Source organism: Rosa chinensis, chromosome 5 (assembly GCF_002994745.2).
Source record: "Rosa chinensis cultivar Old Blush chromosome 5, RchiOBHm-V2, whole genome shotgun sequence".
Taxonomy (NCBI): domain Eukaryota; kingdom Viridiplantae; phylum Streptophyta; class Magnoliopsida; order Rosales; family Rosaceae; genus Rosa; species Rosa chinensis.
The window spans coordinates 16156512-16172488 of record NC_037092.1 but is presented as its reverse complement, the minus strand read 5'-3'; the positions used below and the strand labels follow the sequence as shown (position 1 = coordinate 16172488).

The window sequence follows — 15977 nt, the reverse complement described above, 5'->3', positions numbered from 1 at the left end:
TATGTTGTCTGAATGCCACTTCAAAATTTTCAATTTTGCCTCCTCATATTGCCTGCTGAGAGGGAAATAAATTTGGGGGGAAGACAATGGAGGGAATGCCAGTGAACATGTTTTGGCTTGCAAATCTATCAATTCACACCACAGTTTTAAAGTAACCGTCGTATAAACACTATATGCTGAGGAAATTTAACTTGTGCCAATTGGTGCGAAACTTGCCGCCTCTATGACAATTTAACCTCACACCACGCTTCCATTTATAAACGTCTTCTGAAGCAATGCATAATTTCAGCATGAAAAACACCCGTTGGTTGAATTCATATTAGAAGACGGAAATTTTACAACCGTCGTCTCAATAATGAGAAATGATTCACACCACGGAAAACAGTATGGCGTCGTCTGAGAGGTGTCGTGTGATTCATTTTCTGTAGTAGTGTCATTCTGAAATCTCCAGCCTAACAATTAAAGCTAAGCCCCCTCAGGCTCAAGGTCCACCTCCTGGCTTTAGTACACCACAATCAGGATTACATCCCATGACTCAGGGTTCTTCTCCAGGCAAGTCTGTATGTCAACATTGCAAACTGACTGGACGCATCATGGAGACTTGTTATAAGTTGGTTGGGTACCCTGCTGGATACTTCAAGAAACCCAAACCAACTGAACCTCGAGGTAGAGGAAAGGCAGTTGTTCATCTTGTTCAGAGTTCAAAGTACTTTGGAGTCGCTGGGCAAGATCATTCCACAGGAAGTGATGGCCTTCCCTCAGTCTCAATGGTTGCTAAAGATACTGGTAAGATTGGTATGGCTTTAAAAATTTCTAACTTTGTAGGTTCAGATACTTGGATTATTGATTCTGGTGCTTCAGATCATATGACCTATGATAAGAAATATTGCATTACCTTATCCACACCTAATGTGTCATATGTTACAAATGCCAATGGTGAATCATTTCCTATCTTAGGTATTGAGTCTATAAGAGTCACACCTACCTTAGTATTGCATGATGTATTGTATGTACCCGACTTGTCTCACCACTTAATCTCAGTTCCCCAATTGAATACTCAATCATTGTGCTCTATGACATTTTTTTCCCATGTATGTGGTGTTTCAGGATCTTCTGACTAGGGAAGTCATTGGCAAGAGGTATATGAGGGGGAGACTGTTTCATCTGGATCAAGCTTATGCTGGGGAAAGTCCAAGGAAGAATGTCCCAGTTGCTTTGACTTTGACTTCTAGAGAGCTTAATGAAGTCTGGTTATGGCATAGACGCTTAGGGCATCCTTCATTCAGTGTAATGTGTAAAGCTATGCCCTCTTTATTTGTTGGCATTGATGAGTCGTCCTTACATTGTGAAACTTGTGTTTTGGCGAAAAGCCATAGAGTCAACTACCCATTGAGTCTTTCTAATAAAAGTTCTATGCCTTTTGAGATTATTCACTCCGATGTGTGGGGACCTTCCAGAGAACCCACTGTTTCTAGAATGCGTTATTTTGTCTTGTTTATTGATGATTGCACTCGATTATCATGGGTAGCATTGCTTAAATCTAAGGACGCTGTGTTTCCTTCTTTTCAAGCCTTTCAAAAATTGATTCAAACACAGTTCAATGGTCATATCAAAAATTTTCGTTCTGATAATGGGGGGGAGTTTATTAATCGTGATTTTCAGGAATATTTCCAAGAAAAAGGTATAATCCATCAAACCACTTGTCCTCAAACACCTGAACAAAATGGTGTGTCTGAGCGTAAAAATCGTCATCTTCTAGACATAGCACGAGCATTGCTATTTGGTGCTCACATGCCCAAGTATCTTTGGGGTAAGGTGGTTCAGACTGCCTCACATCTTATTAATCGTCTTCCTTCCAGTGTTCTTCAAGGGCGCATTCCCTTTGAAGTCCTATAAACCCATGTCTCTATTCCTTCCTTTCATAATATTCCTGCTCATGTCTTTGGTTGTGTTGCCTTTGTCCATACACCCAAAAATCAGAGGTCAAAGTTGGATGCCCTAGCTCTCAAATGCGTCTTTGTAGGTTATGGTTCTCATAAAAAGGCTATAAATGTTATCACCCACTGACACAAAAGTTCTATGTCACCATGGACGTATCTTTTTATGAAGATATGTGTTATTTCTCCCTCAACAACACCACTCTTCAAGGGGAGAATGAGTTTTTTGAAGAGATGTTTGTTGGTGGAAAGTTGAAGATGAATAAAGACGCAGAAGAAGAGAGTACTGACATCCCGAAGTTGACTAGTCAAATTTCCCAAATCGACCAGTTGATAGGGGGAATCGACCAATCGAATGTGGAAACTGGTGAAATGGGCAGAAGTGTACTAGACTAATCGAAGGAAATTCTCGACCAGTCGATTTCTGAAGAGGACTCTATTCCAGCTTCCCCCTCATCTGCTACTTCACCCCCTAATGCTGAACTTTCTGGTCAAGAAGCTTCATCTCAGGTATGTCCAGTATCTTCACCTGGTAACCCTGTAGAGTCTGTATCTTCTACATATGTGTTACCTAGTAGGACTACCCGTGGTCAACTAGTAAAAAAGTATGAACATTCCATAACTGCTAAAGCCAAATATCCAGTAGCTAACTTTGTGTCACACCATAGGTTATCTAAACCTTATGCATCATTTGTGAATCAAATATCCTCTGTATCTATTCCTAACAAAGTGCAGGAGGCTTTGGGAGACCCAAAGTGGGCCAAGGCAATGGAGGAAGAAATGGAGGCATTAGAAAAGAATCACACCTGAGAACTTGTACCACTTCCTCGTGGTAAAAAGATTGTTGGGTGCAGATGGATTTTCACTGTCAAACATAATGCAGATGGCACAGTAAGTAGGTATAAGGCGATGTTGGTGGCTAAGGGGTTCACTCAAACATATGGGATTGACTATGATGAGACTTTTACTCCGGTAGCCAAGATGAATACTGTTCGGGTATTGTTGTCACTTGCAGCTAATCTGAATTGGCCTCTTCATCAATTTGATGTAAAAAATGCTTTCCTTCATGGGGAGTTAACTGAAGAAGTATACATGGGTCTTCCTCCTGGATATGCATCAAATACACATGATGATGTTGTTTGCAGATTGAAAAAATCCCTCTATGGACTTAAACAATCACCCCGGGCATGGTTTGGCAGATTCACTTAGTCCATGAGATGCTTTGGATACAAGTAGAGCAATTCAGACCACACCTTATACTTAAAGCACCAAAAGGGGAAGGTAACTATGCTTATTATATATGTGGATGATATGATAATAATAGGGGATGACTTGGTAGAAATTGAAAGTCTTCAGAAGAAGTTGGCTTCTGAGTTTGAGATGAAGAATTTGGGAGATTTGAAGTACTTCTTGGGGATTGAGGTAGCTAGGGGGAGAGATGGCATCTTCTTATGTCAGCGAAAGTATGTGTTGGATCTCTTGGCAAAGACAGGTATGTTGGTTTGTTCTCCAATTGACACTCCAATCAAGCAAAATCACAAACTAGCAGAATATCCTGATCAGGTTCCAACTGATAAACCAAGATACCAGAGGTTAGTGGGACGCCTGATATATTTGTCACACACTAGACCTGATGTTGCTTATGCAGTCAGTGTTGTGAGTCAGTTTATGCATAATCCAAGTGAACGGCATATGGAGGCAGTGATAAGAATCTTGAGGTACTTAAAGTCAGCACCAGTAAAATGTTTAATGTTTTCTAAATGCCAGCACCTCGATGTTAGTGGATATACAGATGCAGGTTGGGCCGGTTCTATCACAGACAAGAAGTCTACATCTGGGTACTTCATCTTTGTGGGTGGAAACCTTGTTACCTGGAGAAGTAAGAAGCAAAAGGTTGTTGCAAGGTCAAGTGCTGAAGCTGAATATAGAGGTATGGCACATGGAGTGTGTGAACTTCTGTGGCTACGAAAATTACTTCGAGATTTGGGTTTTAAGCCTAAGTCAGCAATGCAATTGCACTGTGATAACAAAGCAGCTATTGACATATCACATAATCCTATACAACATGACCAAACGAAACATGTGGAAGTTGATCGACACTTCATTAAGGAAAAGCTGGATGCAAAGTTAATCTCCTTTCCTTTTGTTCCAACCGAGGAGCAATTAGCGGATATACTTATCAAAACTGTATCTAGCAAGTTGTTTCATGACTCACTAGGCAAGTTGGGTCTTCATGACTCACTAGGCAAGTTGGGTCTTCATGAAATTTATGCCCCAACTTGAGGGGGAGTGTTGAATTGTGAGTCATGTTGTGTAGAACAAGTTTGCTTGCATATAATCTTGTTGAAAAAGGAAACTTGGAGGACAAGTACACTTGGAGAACAAGTTTACTTGGAGATCAAGATGTGTAATGTAGTAGTATAGGGCTTGTATATATAACCCCATTTACACCATTAAATCAATATGAGGAAATTCATCACTCACAAACATCTCTTCCTTTTCATTTCATATTTTGATTGTTATATGTTGCAATTGGGTTTCAGCGGTGTTTGGATAAGCTGGATACTTGGTTTTGTTCGAAACGTGTCTTATGAGTTTGTTTTAAATGGGGAAACGCGTGGAAGAGTTCTACCTGAACGAGGATTGCGGCAAGGACTCTTATCTTTCTTCTTGGCGCAGAGGTGCTTTTAAAATTGATTTCCTAGGCTGAGACACAACAAAATTTACACGGAGTCCAGGTTTGCAGCGCTTAGTACTTGCTCTTAATTCTTTAGTACATGTGATTGTGATTCTCGGCCTTTGATCTACCACGTACGACTATCAAACCCTCTTTCCCTTGAACCAAGATTTTCCGTATAAATAACAAATTTATATTTTGGTTAAGTTTTCCTAACTACCTTTGAATGTGATTTTTATATTCATTATCTGCTAACATTAAAACTTAAATTGTGAATACATGAACCTCCTACACAAGCTACACAAGCTGAAGTTTTAATATTACAGATCATATATGCATTAGTTTTCATAAGCACCAGCATAACAATTCTGTTCTTTTTTTAGAGAGAATTTCACAAATGATCACTCAACTATGACTCATTCGACACTTTAGTGACTTAAGTGATTGACAGTGTAATAATTGAGTGACCAAAGTGATATATTTGAAACTTCAGTGACCAAAGTGTCGAATGAGTCATAATTAAGTGATCATTTGTGAAATTTGTCCTTTTTTTTATTATTAAAAAAGACATCTAATTAAGGACCAAGAAAAAACAAATACTCGTAAAGAATAGCGTCTACCTTGCTATGCTGACTTTAGTTATCTGATAGAAATATAAGCATCAAACTACCATAGATTGTGCCATTGAACATCCCAATCTTGAAGTCCCCAGCCATCTTCTCCATCCATGAACACAAATTCACAATTCTTGAGGCGCTTTTCCTAAAAGCTTGATAAAAACAGAATAAAATAAGATCAATCTTACACACACAAAACTAGTATTTGCTTATTCACCCATTTTCCAGGGTGAAATCTGTTATTTCCACAAATTGAATAGGCAAAGGAAGATTTCAATGGCAAATAAAGAAATTTTTTTTTTCCCGACTATTTACAACTTGTGCTTTTAAATCAGGATCCAATAACTAATAAGTACATTTACAAGCCAAGTTTCTTGGGCCTCAGATATGTAGAAGAACCCTGGTGCAAACCCGCCAATGAGACTTGCTGCTGCTGCTGTTTATACCTCTTTTCCCTCTCCCTCTGCTTGCTTTCTGCCTCTGCCCGTGCTTGAGCCTTTCTCAGATTGTCCATTTCCTCCTCCATAGCTGTTTTTTCTTCCTGCCGTCTCTTCTTATTCTGCAACACTGATGTATCCGACTCCTTTACAGAAAAGAACATGGGTCCCCAATCAGCCAACCACTGCGGCTCCACTGCTGTTACACACTGCATGTACTCCTTTGTTGTCAGAATCTGTTCATGATAAACCACATACTCAGGGGTGCAGCCCATACCATAAAGAGCACTACTCGGGTGTAAATGGCATGGCATCCCAGTCCGGCAATTAACATACTCCCCCACACCCTTAAACTTTGCAGCATTTTGAAAGTATGCAGAGCAAATAGCTTTTCTCACAACGTCAGTATCAGGCCAACAAGATGTCAGTGGAATTTTCAACGTCTTCAGAATCTCTAGCAGCTGGGACCTAACCTCTCTAGCCTTTTGTAACCCCTTAACATGCAAAAAATGGTCACTGCACCAGTCCCCCCGATACTGATGTTGTTTCCACTGTTGATAAACATTATAGAATGTCAGGTGATCGGACTCCGGGACTGAAAATTTTTCCCGAGCAGCATCGCTCTCCTCTGCCCTATCTTTGGGCCTAAAGAATACTGATGGCACTGAAAGCATGGATACAATTGTCAAAATTTCATCTACGCATCCTAGCTCTTCACCCATCAACAACATCTTAGCAAGTGGAGGGTCCAATGGGAACTCCACCATTCTCCAGCCTAAGGCAGTCAAACCTCCCACATTGTCGAGAGCTCCCAAGACCCACAGCTGGTACATAGAATTGAGAATATTTTCCTGGGGAGGTGGGTCCATGAAATCAAAATCAAGCAAGTTATCAACCTTCAGAGACTTGAGCAACAAGACCACGTAGCCAAGGTTCGTCCTCTGGATCTCTGGTACAGGACTGGCAAGCATTTCATTTAGGTAGGCACTCTCTGTGTACAGCCGATAACATGTTCCAGGCCCAGTTCTACCAGCACGCCCAGCACGTTGGTCAGCAGCAGCACGACTACTAGGAAATACTTGAAGAGCATCCATACCCATCCTAGGGTTGTAAACTTTCATTTTACCATAGCCAGTGTCAATGACATAAAATATACCATCTACGGTCAAAGATGTCTCAGCAATATTTGTTGCTATAATGCATTTACGAGCCCCATCTTTAGACCTTTGGAATATCTTTGCTTGCAAGTCAGCTGGCAGCTGTGAATACATAGGGAGTATCAAGAGTTTTGACATCCCTTTCTTTGAGGAGGAGATAAGTTGTTCCATTCGCTCTGCAAGAGAATAACAGGCTGCTTCAATCTCCTCTTGGCCAGTCATGAAGATGAGGATATCACCTGGAGGGCTGCCAATGTGAATTTTCATGGCCTGTGTCACTGCAGCTTCAACATAATCTTCACATGGGGTATCCAAGTACTTCTTATGTACAGGAAATGTTCTTCCAGGAATGGGAAAAATAGGTGCACCTCCAAAGAAATCTGCAAATTTCTGAGCATTAAGAGTAGCAGATGTCACAATGAGCTTAAAATCACGACGCTGGGCGACGACTTTTTTCAAGATCCCAAACAGCACATCTGTATATAGTGACCTCTCATGGGCTTCATCCATTACAACTACACGGTACTTGTCAAGGTCAGAATCTCTAAGTGTTTCACACATAAGTACTCCATCAGTCATGTACTTTATTACAGTTTTTGGCCCCGTCACATCCTCAAAACGAATAGCATAGCCAACTTTCTCACCAAGCTCAGTCTCCATCTCTTCACTAACTCTTTTAGCAACACTCATGGCTGCCACACGTCTTGGCTGGGTGCAACCGACTATACCGTTCACAGTGTAACCATCTTCATGCAGATATTGTGTCAGTTGAGTTGTCTTTCCAGAACCAGTTTCTCCAACAACTATAATAACCTGATTTTCTCGAATTTTCTGCAGTAACTCATCCCTCACAGAATATATAGGCAGATACTGGCGTTGTTCGGAAATGGTTTTTGACTTTGTGAATTCACTCACAGCCTCCCCATTCTTCATATGCTGAGCAAACTTTGCATCTTCTTTGAAATCAACTTCACCGTGTTTACCTACTACAGCAGTATCTGCATCAATATGCTCTGCTGTTTTCTCAACACCAAGAATATCACCAAGTTTGGAACCTGCAAGCTCCCAAAAACGTTGACGTGATTTATTCGAACTTTGCTTTTGATGGATTTCCCTAACTAGAGCAGACCCTTTGCGTGAAATTATGGCCATATCAGACGTGGGATCCTTTACTGGCATAACTGGCTCCGCTTGCTCGGTAAAAACAACTCTCCCATCCAGGAAAGGAGGCCTTGTATCATGAACAAGAAGCATAACTTTGTTCTCATCTTCATCATCAATCTCACTCTGCACCTCAGTACCTCTAACAGCACCAGATCGCAGTAGCTGACGATCCTCCCACTGAGCATTATCCGCACTGTGCTGAGACAACCTTTTGCTCTGAGCAAGGCTCATCTTAGTTCCATCTCTCCGAACCAGTCTCTTCGCCAACTCCGTTTCCTTCTTTCGACAAAAAGCATCATCCCCATAAAACAAAGACGAACTATGACTCGTATCAACCGCTGTGCTTCCTTCTTCTCTATCATACCACGCACGGTCACAATCATATTCCATCTCTAAACGCATGCTCTCATCAATCTCATATCTAACCGAATCACCCTCTTCTCCTAGCGTACTATCAAGCTGATGAGAACTCCCACCACGTCCCGAGCCCGAAGACTTGACTGGCTGTCCAGAAGCCCGTATCTGAACCGGAGAGTAAGAGATACAATCCCAGGCAGAAGCAACAGATTGAGCTCCCCTCTTCGAACCTTCATATCTACTCTTCTTTCTTCCATAATCTCCACCATATCCATCTTCCTCATATCTTCCTCTCACCCTACTCCTACTACGACCACCACCATCTCTGTAATCTCTTCTTTCACCACCATCCCCATCATCATACCTACCCTTATATCTCCTGACACCTCCATCAAACCCTAATTTCTTCTTCTCCGGCGGCCTGAAAACAACTCTCTCCGTCCCACGAACATGTAATCCTCCACCTCCTCCGCTCTTCTCGAGTTCCGATTTCACCATAGATTCAAAACAATAGAATGAATACACAGTTATGGCAACCAAGTATTGGTTTTTATATATACAAACCCTAAATCCCTATTTCAATTGGAAATTGAACAGATTGAGGAAACAAGGGAAAAAAAAAAAAAAAGCCAACGCAAGCAGAGCAAACCTGGGTCTGGAATTGATCGGAAAACTGAAGCTGAGAATCGGTGGGTTGGTCTGAAATTGATAGGAGAACTGAAGATTTTACGAACGCCCAAATCGCTCGTTCAACGCGATCATGACTCTTGCCGTCTGCGAATAAATAGGGATTTTTCTAATTTTATAATTTCTGTTTTTGGGCCTTGAGTGGGCCGGATCGGCCCAATGTGGAGAAAACACAGGCCCATCCAGCTGATGACTAACAAAGTTCCCGCTTTCAGGTGAACTGAAGCCCTAAAAAGAGTTTCAGAGCAAGGAGGAGACTGCGAACAGAAAAAAAAAAAAAGGGGAGGAATCGGTTTTTTCTTCTTGAATTGATTGTTTAAGGTACGAAATTTTGATCAATTTCTTTACTTTTTGTATTAAAGGTGTCTGCTTATGCTTGTATTGATGTAATTTGCTTATATAAAAAACTAGATCATCGTGTTGTGTTTTGATTTAGTTTCAAGCTCCATTGTTATGTTAAATCATCAATTCTGGAATACCCATTTTGTTATCTTAGATTTTCTTGAATAATTTTCCCCTTCACTTATTGAAGATTTGATTTTTTGCTTGTATTGTGATTATCAGATTCTGAGTGAGTAGGAATCAGTTTCTAGTTTCTGTGAGTGAAATTGTTATTAGGGTGTTCCAATAGGATTGCATAACCCACATTTGTTTCAAGATAGAAGCTAATTTTTTCAGTTTTGCATCTTCTAGTATACAATATGGCCATTTAAGCTATAAAGAGCTGGAAACCATTAGAGAATCTTCACTTTCGGTCCGAACTACGAGCCAAGGCAAGCAATGGAGTGATGGGCAGGTAAAATGGTTTCAGAATTATAATCATACTCTCGGTGATTTTGGTTATGGTGTTAGCATCAGTATTTATGTCTCTCATATCTTACTGGATACTTGGTTATGCTAGGTCCTATACAAGATGTCCCCCAGAACTGCCCAAATCCGTCTTGTCAGCTCACATCGCGAGGTTTATGAACCGTGCGATGATTCATTTGCTTTAGTAGATGCTCTTTTGGCTGATCAAGCAAACCTGTTACGGCATCAACCAAAATTGTGCCTGGAACTGGGCTGTGGTAGTGGCTATGTTATTACTTCTCTAGCTCTTATTCTTGGCAAGGAGGGGCACTATATTGCAACTGATATCAACCCCCATGCTGTGAGAGTGACTCAGGAGACACTTGAAGCACACGGGGTTCATGCAGAATTGATAAACACTAACATTGCATCAGGACTTGAGACGCGTCTGGCAGGATTAGTTGATGTAATAGTTGTGAACCCGCCTTATGTGCCTACTCCTGAAGATGAAGTGGGTCGTGAAGGGATTGCATCTGCTTGGGCTGGCGGAGAGAATGGTCGTGCTGTGATTGATAAGATACTGCCTGTTGCCGATAATCTTTTGTCAGAGAAAGGCTGGTTGTATATGGTCACACTTTCAGAAAACAATCCATCAGAGATATGCCTTCAAATGAGAGAGAAGGGCTATGCTTCCAGAATCCTTGTCCAGAGATTGACAGACGAAGAAAGTCTCCAGATCATCAAGTTCTGGCGGGATTTTGATTCTCAATTAGAAGAGAAGGAGATGGCAGAAAACAAAACAGTTCCGTCAAGGGTCATGGAGTCTTTGCTCTCTCAATTTCCTAGAATGCCATTTTTGAGAGGCAATAACAGCAACAGTAGCTGATGAATAGACAAGGTTAAAACAAAAAGTTTTCTGGTGTTTACATGTTTGATAATAGTTCCTCTTCTTCTCTGATTGGTGTAAACTTGTAGAACCGTCTGCTTATGTGAGATTTCAAAAGAAATATTAGGTATGCAATTTATGCTTGGTTTTTTAACTAGAGGCCAAGGTCCCTATTGCTTTTTGGTTGAATATATTGATTAGAATCTTTTCTTTAAATATCTTATGGAATGTGATCATTTGTGTAATTTGTAGATTTGTGTTCCTTTGCTTGAGGTTGACGGTTTCAACTGCCTAAATCAAAGCCTCTGAGTCACTCCTGTAAAGAGTTCAATGTGTATGCAACTCTTGAGAGATGGACCCTAGAACTTCTTTTTAGCTGCTTCTTTACTGTAAGAATCATTTTCCACTTTAGTAGCAATGGAAAAAACTAAGATTCAGTTGCTGATGCCACTCTACATGTCACTCATCAGTTTGACTCAAGCTCAGTGTTCGTTTTATTGTTGAGATTGGAGTCATTCTACTCAGTTTTGTTGTAATACTAACCTGCTGGATTCAAAGCAGCGACCTCATTTCACCCACTAGTATCATCACCAATGAAATTGGCATACACGAGATGATTATTTTCTGATGCTTGAAGTCGTGCTGGTAAGAAATTGAAACAAATTTGTTAAGACTTGAGGCATGTGCAATTCTTCAAGTTTGGTGGATCATGGATTGCTCAGCCGAAATTACTAGACCTTGTAAATGATAACGTAACTTAACAACCTATGGGGTGCCTGTGAAAGCTGCCGTCTGGCTGTCTGCCCCATTAGCAGGTGGGTTTCCTCTCACAAAAGATAGCAAAAGAAAAGTAGTCTGATTGTATATGATCTTTACACAAAATGAGAAGTTTGATTACGTATATTATATATCTAGACACGAATGGATCCATGGCTCTTCCATTAGGGAGATGTACAGAATTAATGTCAAAACCTGCACATATTTACATTCTAATTTTTCTTGTAAATGAAGTCACCTGACATGCAAGCAAGATTATATTACATAGTGGAGATTTTTTTAGTTCGTTTAACGGCAGGCTTGGCAACAGCATCAGAGGGCTCCCTATTTCTTTTGGAGGTTGCAACTTTGTTGCCACCCATGGCTTCAGGAATTTGTGCAGCAACTTGGGCCTTAACTTTTAATGCATCCTTGACAAAAACCTTTAACCTCCATAATGTGTAGTCGCTCTGTGTAGAGGAAAGAATGAAAACAAAGAATAAACTTCAATCAGATGACTGATATAGCACTAAAACAATCCCTTTAAACAATTGCCAAATCATAACATAGCCAAACAGTTAAGATAATAATTACCTGAGTATCAATGTCAAGATCCACCTCTTGCGCAGTTGCTTGGAACTCGGGATTATCCTGAGCAACTATATCCAAAGCCTTGCTGAGATCTTCAGGAGATAACTGTGTAAGAGCTGTCCCAAGTCGTCTTTTATCATCAAAAGACATTTTTCTACATATATTCACAGTCAAAAGACCAAACCAATCAATAAATGTAGCAAATACAGGCCATGCACATGCTGCTGCAAGAAAAATGCTGCATTCAGTGATGCCCATTCATAGTTCAAGACCCAAGAAATAAAGTCACAAATCCCAGTTTGGCACTCATCAATCGATGCAATTTTGTAATACATGAGACCCCAGTGACCCAACTTTAGTAAGAGGATGAATGCAAATGAGCATGCTATGAAAAGAAACATTTAACAGCGTAATAAAACTTTCATAAACACTAGTTCTCTACTTCTCTGTGTTTTTGTACTCAGAAGTCTGAACTGTCCAACTACAGTAGTTAACACTATCAACCTCAATTATAATAACCTAAAATAAAACAATTGAAGGGAAAATAAAATAAGCTTCTGATATCCCCACCAATACCATCCCAGTCTCAAATGCTATCCTTTTATTTATCTATGATTACAATATTTTTACAAGTATATATTATCCATGATATAAAAAAAAATTAAAAATAAAATATAAAAAAAAACAATGAACAAACCTGCACTTCTGAACCACCACTTTTTTGAGATCTTTCAAATACTTATCAATCTCAAAAAGCTGAAAATAATTTAAACGAAAAAAAGAATCAGATCAAAAAATGTGTACAAAATTTATTACTCAGAATAATTAAAATTATTTATTGGATTTCTGCATGTCAATAAATGATGCCTACTAGAACTAAAACAAAGAGAAAACATAAGGAGTTTAAAGTTTCACATACCTCGCTGCTTAGATCCTTGGCCATGCTGGCATAAGCAACCTCCTCAGCGTGTTTCATGTCTACCTGTGCCTGTGCTTCCTCATCTGCTTGTCTTTTCTCCTGTAAAGACATAGGTCAGAGTTAAAGAGTATAATGAAAATCACTAATGAATTCTCTAACAGGTTATGGTAACAATATCCAGGAAGCCCTCATAAGATACTCATATTGACCAAGCAATTTACCTCTTCAACAACTTTAGGCAAGAGTTGTAGCCACTTTTCTTCTAATTTTTCCAACAGTGTTTGGGCCATCACGTGGACATCATCTTTGTCATCATTGTATTTGATTGCGTTCTTGAATACCAACCTCACATCAGCATATATCTCTCTAACACTCTTATACCCACCAGTTTCCATTTTACTTTGTACCGTACCAAGGTCCATGGGCTTCTCAATAACCTAATGTAAGACACTGAAAACAAGTTAGGTATACCATCAAACAGAATATATATAAAAAAAAATTTATTATTATTAATATTATTAGAATATAGGAAGAAGAAAAAAATTAGAATAGAAATTCACTGAGCAATAAGGAAAGACTGCTACCAACAGAAAAAAGACTGCTACAATTAGATATATGTCAATTGAAGTTGTAGTTGTAGATGAAAGTTTTTATTATATTTCATTTCTAATACTCTCACGAGGACTACTTTTTAGTCGGTATATTATACATTCACAGCAATGCAATAACGACCAAATAGTGGAAACAGATAAAAAGACTTGGTCTTTTATTTAAGCAAGAAGACCATAAGGGTTAGTATTTACAAAACTCCGAAGAAAGAAGCTTTACTTGATAATAGTCATGCAATCCCAGACTTTCAACATCTACAGGCGACATAAAGGGCCACGACCACTTGTGCTGAGTGATCTGCAAAATGCCCAGCAGAGCTATATTAACTAGTGATTAACCAAGGACAAATACTTTCATCACTTTTGAAGCAGCAAAGCTTCAAATCGAAGAAATAAAGCAAAGTCTTATACAAAGTAACCATGAAAACAGATAAAGTCTACTGGCATGTGTAGTTTGTAACCCTCACCGATAGATGCAGCAGTAGTAATATTAGATATAAAAAATTAAAAAAATAAAACCATTATATGAAGGAACTCAGTTTTCTAGCAGCAAGAGAAAATTTCATCATTATATAAGCTCCTTGGCTCTGCTTTTTGTGAAACTTAATATCCACCTAAGAGATAATCTAAAAGTGACAATCAACATTGTCCTGTTTAGCTTGTGATTGTAGAGATAAACATGAACAACTGATTGCAGAATATCAACCATGATATTATGTAATAATATCAACTTATTACAGTCTATAGCTTTAAGAAATATATAAACAGCTGCTTTTATTCCTTGGAATAAGAAATTGACATGAACATCCAAAAATTGGCATTATCCTTCAAACTTGATAACAGCATATAGCATTTTAATTTCACCATCCATATATGAGTTTGTTCCCAGCACTTCATCATCTCAGTTTCCCCCTTCTCTAGGAAATAACTTTAGATGTTGATTTTTAAAATCAAAATATTCAACAATATTATCAAGAGCAAGCATAATTAACAAACATATAAAACACTCATTTACGTTACAAAACAATCATTTACGTTAAGAGAACCCTGGCATGTAAAGCAAATATCTTCATCATTAGATACCCAAGTACGTGCATCCATTGCCAGTGACCTATACCATGAGGTTAGTGCGTACCTGTTTGAAGATTGCGGAAAACTTATTCAACAGATCTCGCATTCTCTTTGCAGCAGCGGCTTCCCTACGTGCTGCATCTTGTTGCTGCTTCTTAATGGTGTTAAAATGTTTATCCCTGTCTTTCTCCCTCGAAGTGGTTGGTTGCAGACTGCCTTTCCTCAAGTAATAGTGCTCGACCTCATTCACTCTTTTCTCAAGCTGCAAATCCACTACAAACTAATCAATCCAAGAAATGCAAAACCATATAATTGAAGAATAAATCATAAAGACAACTGTTTAAATAGAGATAATAGCTGACAAAAAAAAAAAAGCGACAGTAGCTGTAATCAATGCGAAAACCCATTGGAGTTGCACAGCATGCAACACCAATCAGATTAGATAACAAAAGCAGCATCATATCAGTTTCCAATTTCTGGGCATAAAACTCACCGTATTAACTTTTGCTGAAATTTCATTGACAGAATCCCGAAAACCCTCCACTTCAGCCGCACCAACGCTTCTAGAATCTGGGTTTGATGAACTCATTGGCTCCATCTGCAACTAAAGAAGTCAAATTCATGAGAAAGATCAGTGAATTTTGACGCAAATGAATCAGAACATGAAAACGAAGCAACCGAAAATCGAAGGGCTATGGTAAAACCCTAAACCCCTTTGCTTTTGCATCAATGTAATGAAAAAGATATGAACTTTTTTTTAACAGGAAAAGTAATTGAGCCCTAGAATTGCAACATTGGCTGTTCGCTAGCATATCGATACATAGATAGATGTAATGGGTGTACCTGTAGGGACTGAGATGCATAGTGAGTCTCAGAGATGAGCTGAAGAAGAAGAAGAAGAAGAGCTCAAATGCCTAGCTTTGTGAATCGGGTCACTTTAGAAACCCGAGTCTCTGAGTTTCGGGCTTGTATTTATACTTTTTGTGTTCGTTACTGGGTCATTGGGCTTCCCCAACCATACTTTAGGCCCAAACATCGGTTTCTATTCTCTTCAGAAAGAAAAGAAATTCCTAAAGTGGAAACATTTTTTCTTTGGAATTCAAATCATTTTCATTGGTAGAGGTGTAAATCTATTGTTACTTTTGTAAGTATTGTGGTGGCATAGATCATTTAGTACGGATTATTCGGTTAAATCAGAAAGGTTGGTTAGTGACAGTTTGTGATTCGAAAAAAATTAAAGTTTTAGGTATGGTGGTTAGTTTCGGTTGTTATGAATTGAATCATCCGTTATTATATCATTTGGACAATTAATGTTAGATAGTGT

General features: G+C 39.2%; 3 protein-coding genes across 7 annotated transcripts; 1 reads left to right on the top strand and 2 right to left on the bottom strand.

The window, feature by feature from the left end:
- Window positions 1-5415: 5415 nt before the first annotated feature.
- LOC112203272 (pre-mRNA-splicing factor ATP-dependent RNA helicase DEAH7) lies at window positions 5416-9742 on the bottom strand. Its single transcript, XM_040505740.1, has 3 exons — window positions 9680-9742; window positions 8996-9142; window positions 5416-8820 (listed from the first exon to the last, which is right to left on the bottom strand). Exons 1-3 carry the CDS (start codon window positions 9740-9742, stop codon window positions 5590-5592), a joined length of 3441 nt encoding a protein of 1146 aa, XP_040361674.1. The 3' UTR covers window positions 5416-5589.
- Window positions 8806-11570, top strand: LOC112164716 (methyltransferase N6AMT1). 2 transcript variants are annotated; one of them, XR_002922461.2, is made up of 4 exons: window positions 8806-9354; window positions 9727-9829; window positions 9935-10835; window positions 10961-11570. XR_002922461.2 is itself a non-coding variant. In XM_024301010.2 (3 exons), the coding sequence occupies exon 3, from the start codon at window positions 9947-9949 to the stop codon at window positions 10706-10708; it is 762 nt and encodes a 253-aa protein (XP_024156778.1). In that variant the 5' UTR covers window positions 8806-9354; window positions 9727-9829; window positions 9935-9946; the 3' UTR covers window positions 10709-10862. The 2 variants fall into 2 exon arrangements, 1 of the variants encoding a protein (XP_024156778.1); XM_024301010.2 differs by lacking the exon at window positions 10961-11570 and having other exon boundaries at window positions 9935-10862.
- A 22-nt stretch (window positions 11571-11592) lies between these two features.
- Window positions 11593-15648, bottom strand: LOC112164715 (transcription factor GTE1). 4 transcript variants are annotated; one of them, XM_024301009.2, is made up of 9 exons: window positions 15497-15648; window positions 15147-15251; window positions 14718-14915; window positions 13803-13880; window positions 13196-13411; window positions 12975-13073; window positions 12753-12811; window positions 12059-12209; window positions 11593-11934 (listed from the first exon to the last, which is right to left on the bottom strand). In XM_024301009.2, the coding sequence occupies exons 2-9, from the start codon at window positions 15249-15251 to the stop codon at window positions 11746-11748; spliced, it is 1095 nt and encodes a 364-aa protein (XP_024156777.1). In that variant the 5' UTR covers window positions 15497-15648; the 3' UTR covers window positions 11593-11745. The 4 variants fall into 4 exon arrangements, with proteins under 4 accessions (XP_024156777.1, XP_024156776.1, XP_040362592.1 ...); XM_024301008.2 differs by having other exon boundaries at window positions 15147-15257; window positions 15497-15647; XM_040506658.1 differs by lacking the exon at window positions 13803-13880 and having other exon boundaries at window positions 15147-15257.
- Between the last annotated feature and the right edge of the window lie 329 nt (window positions 15649-15977).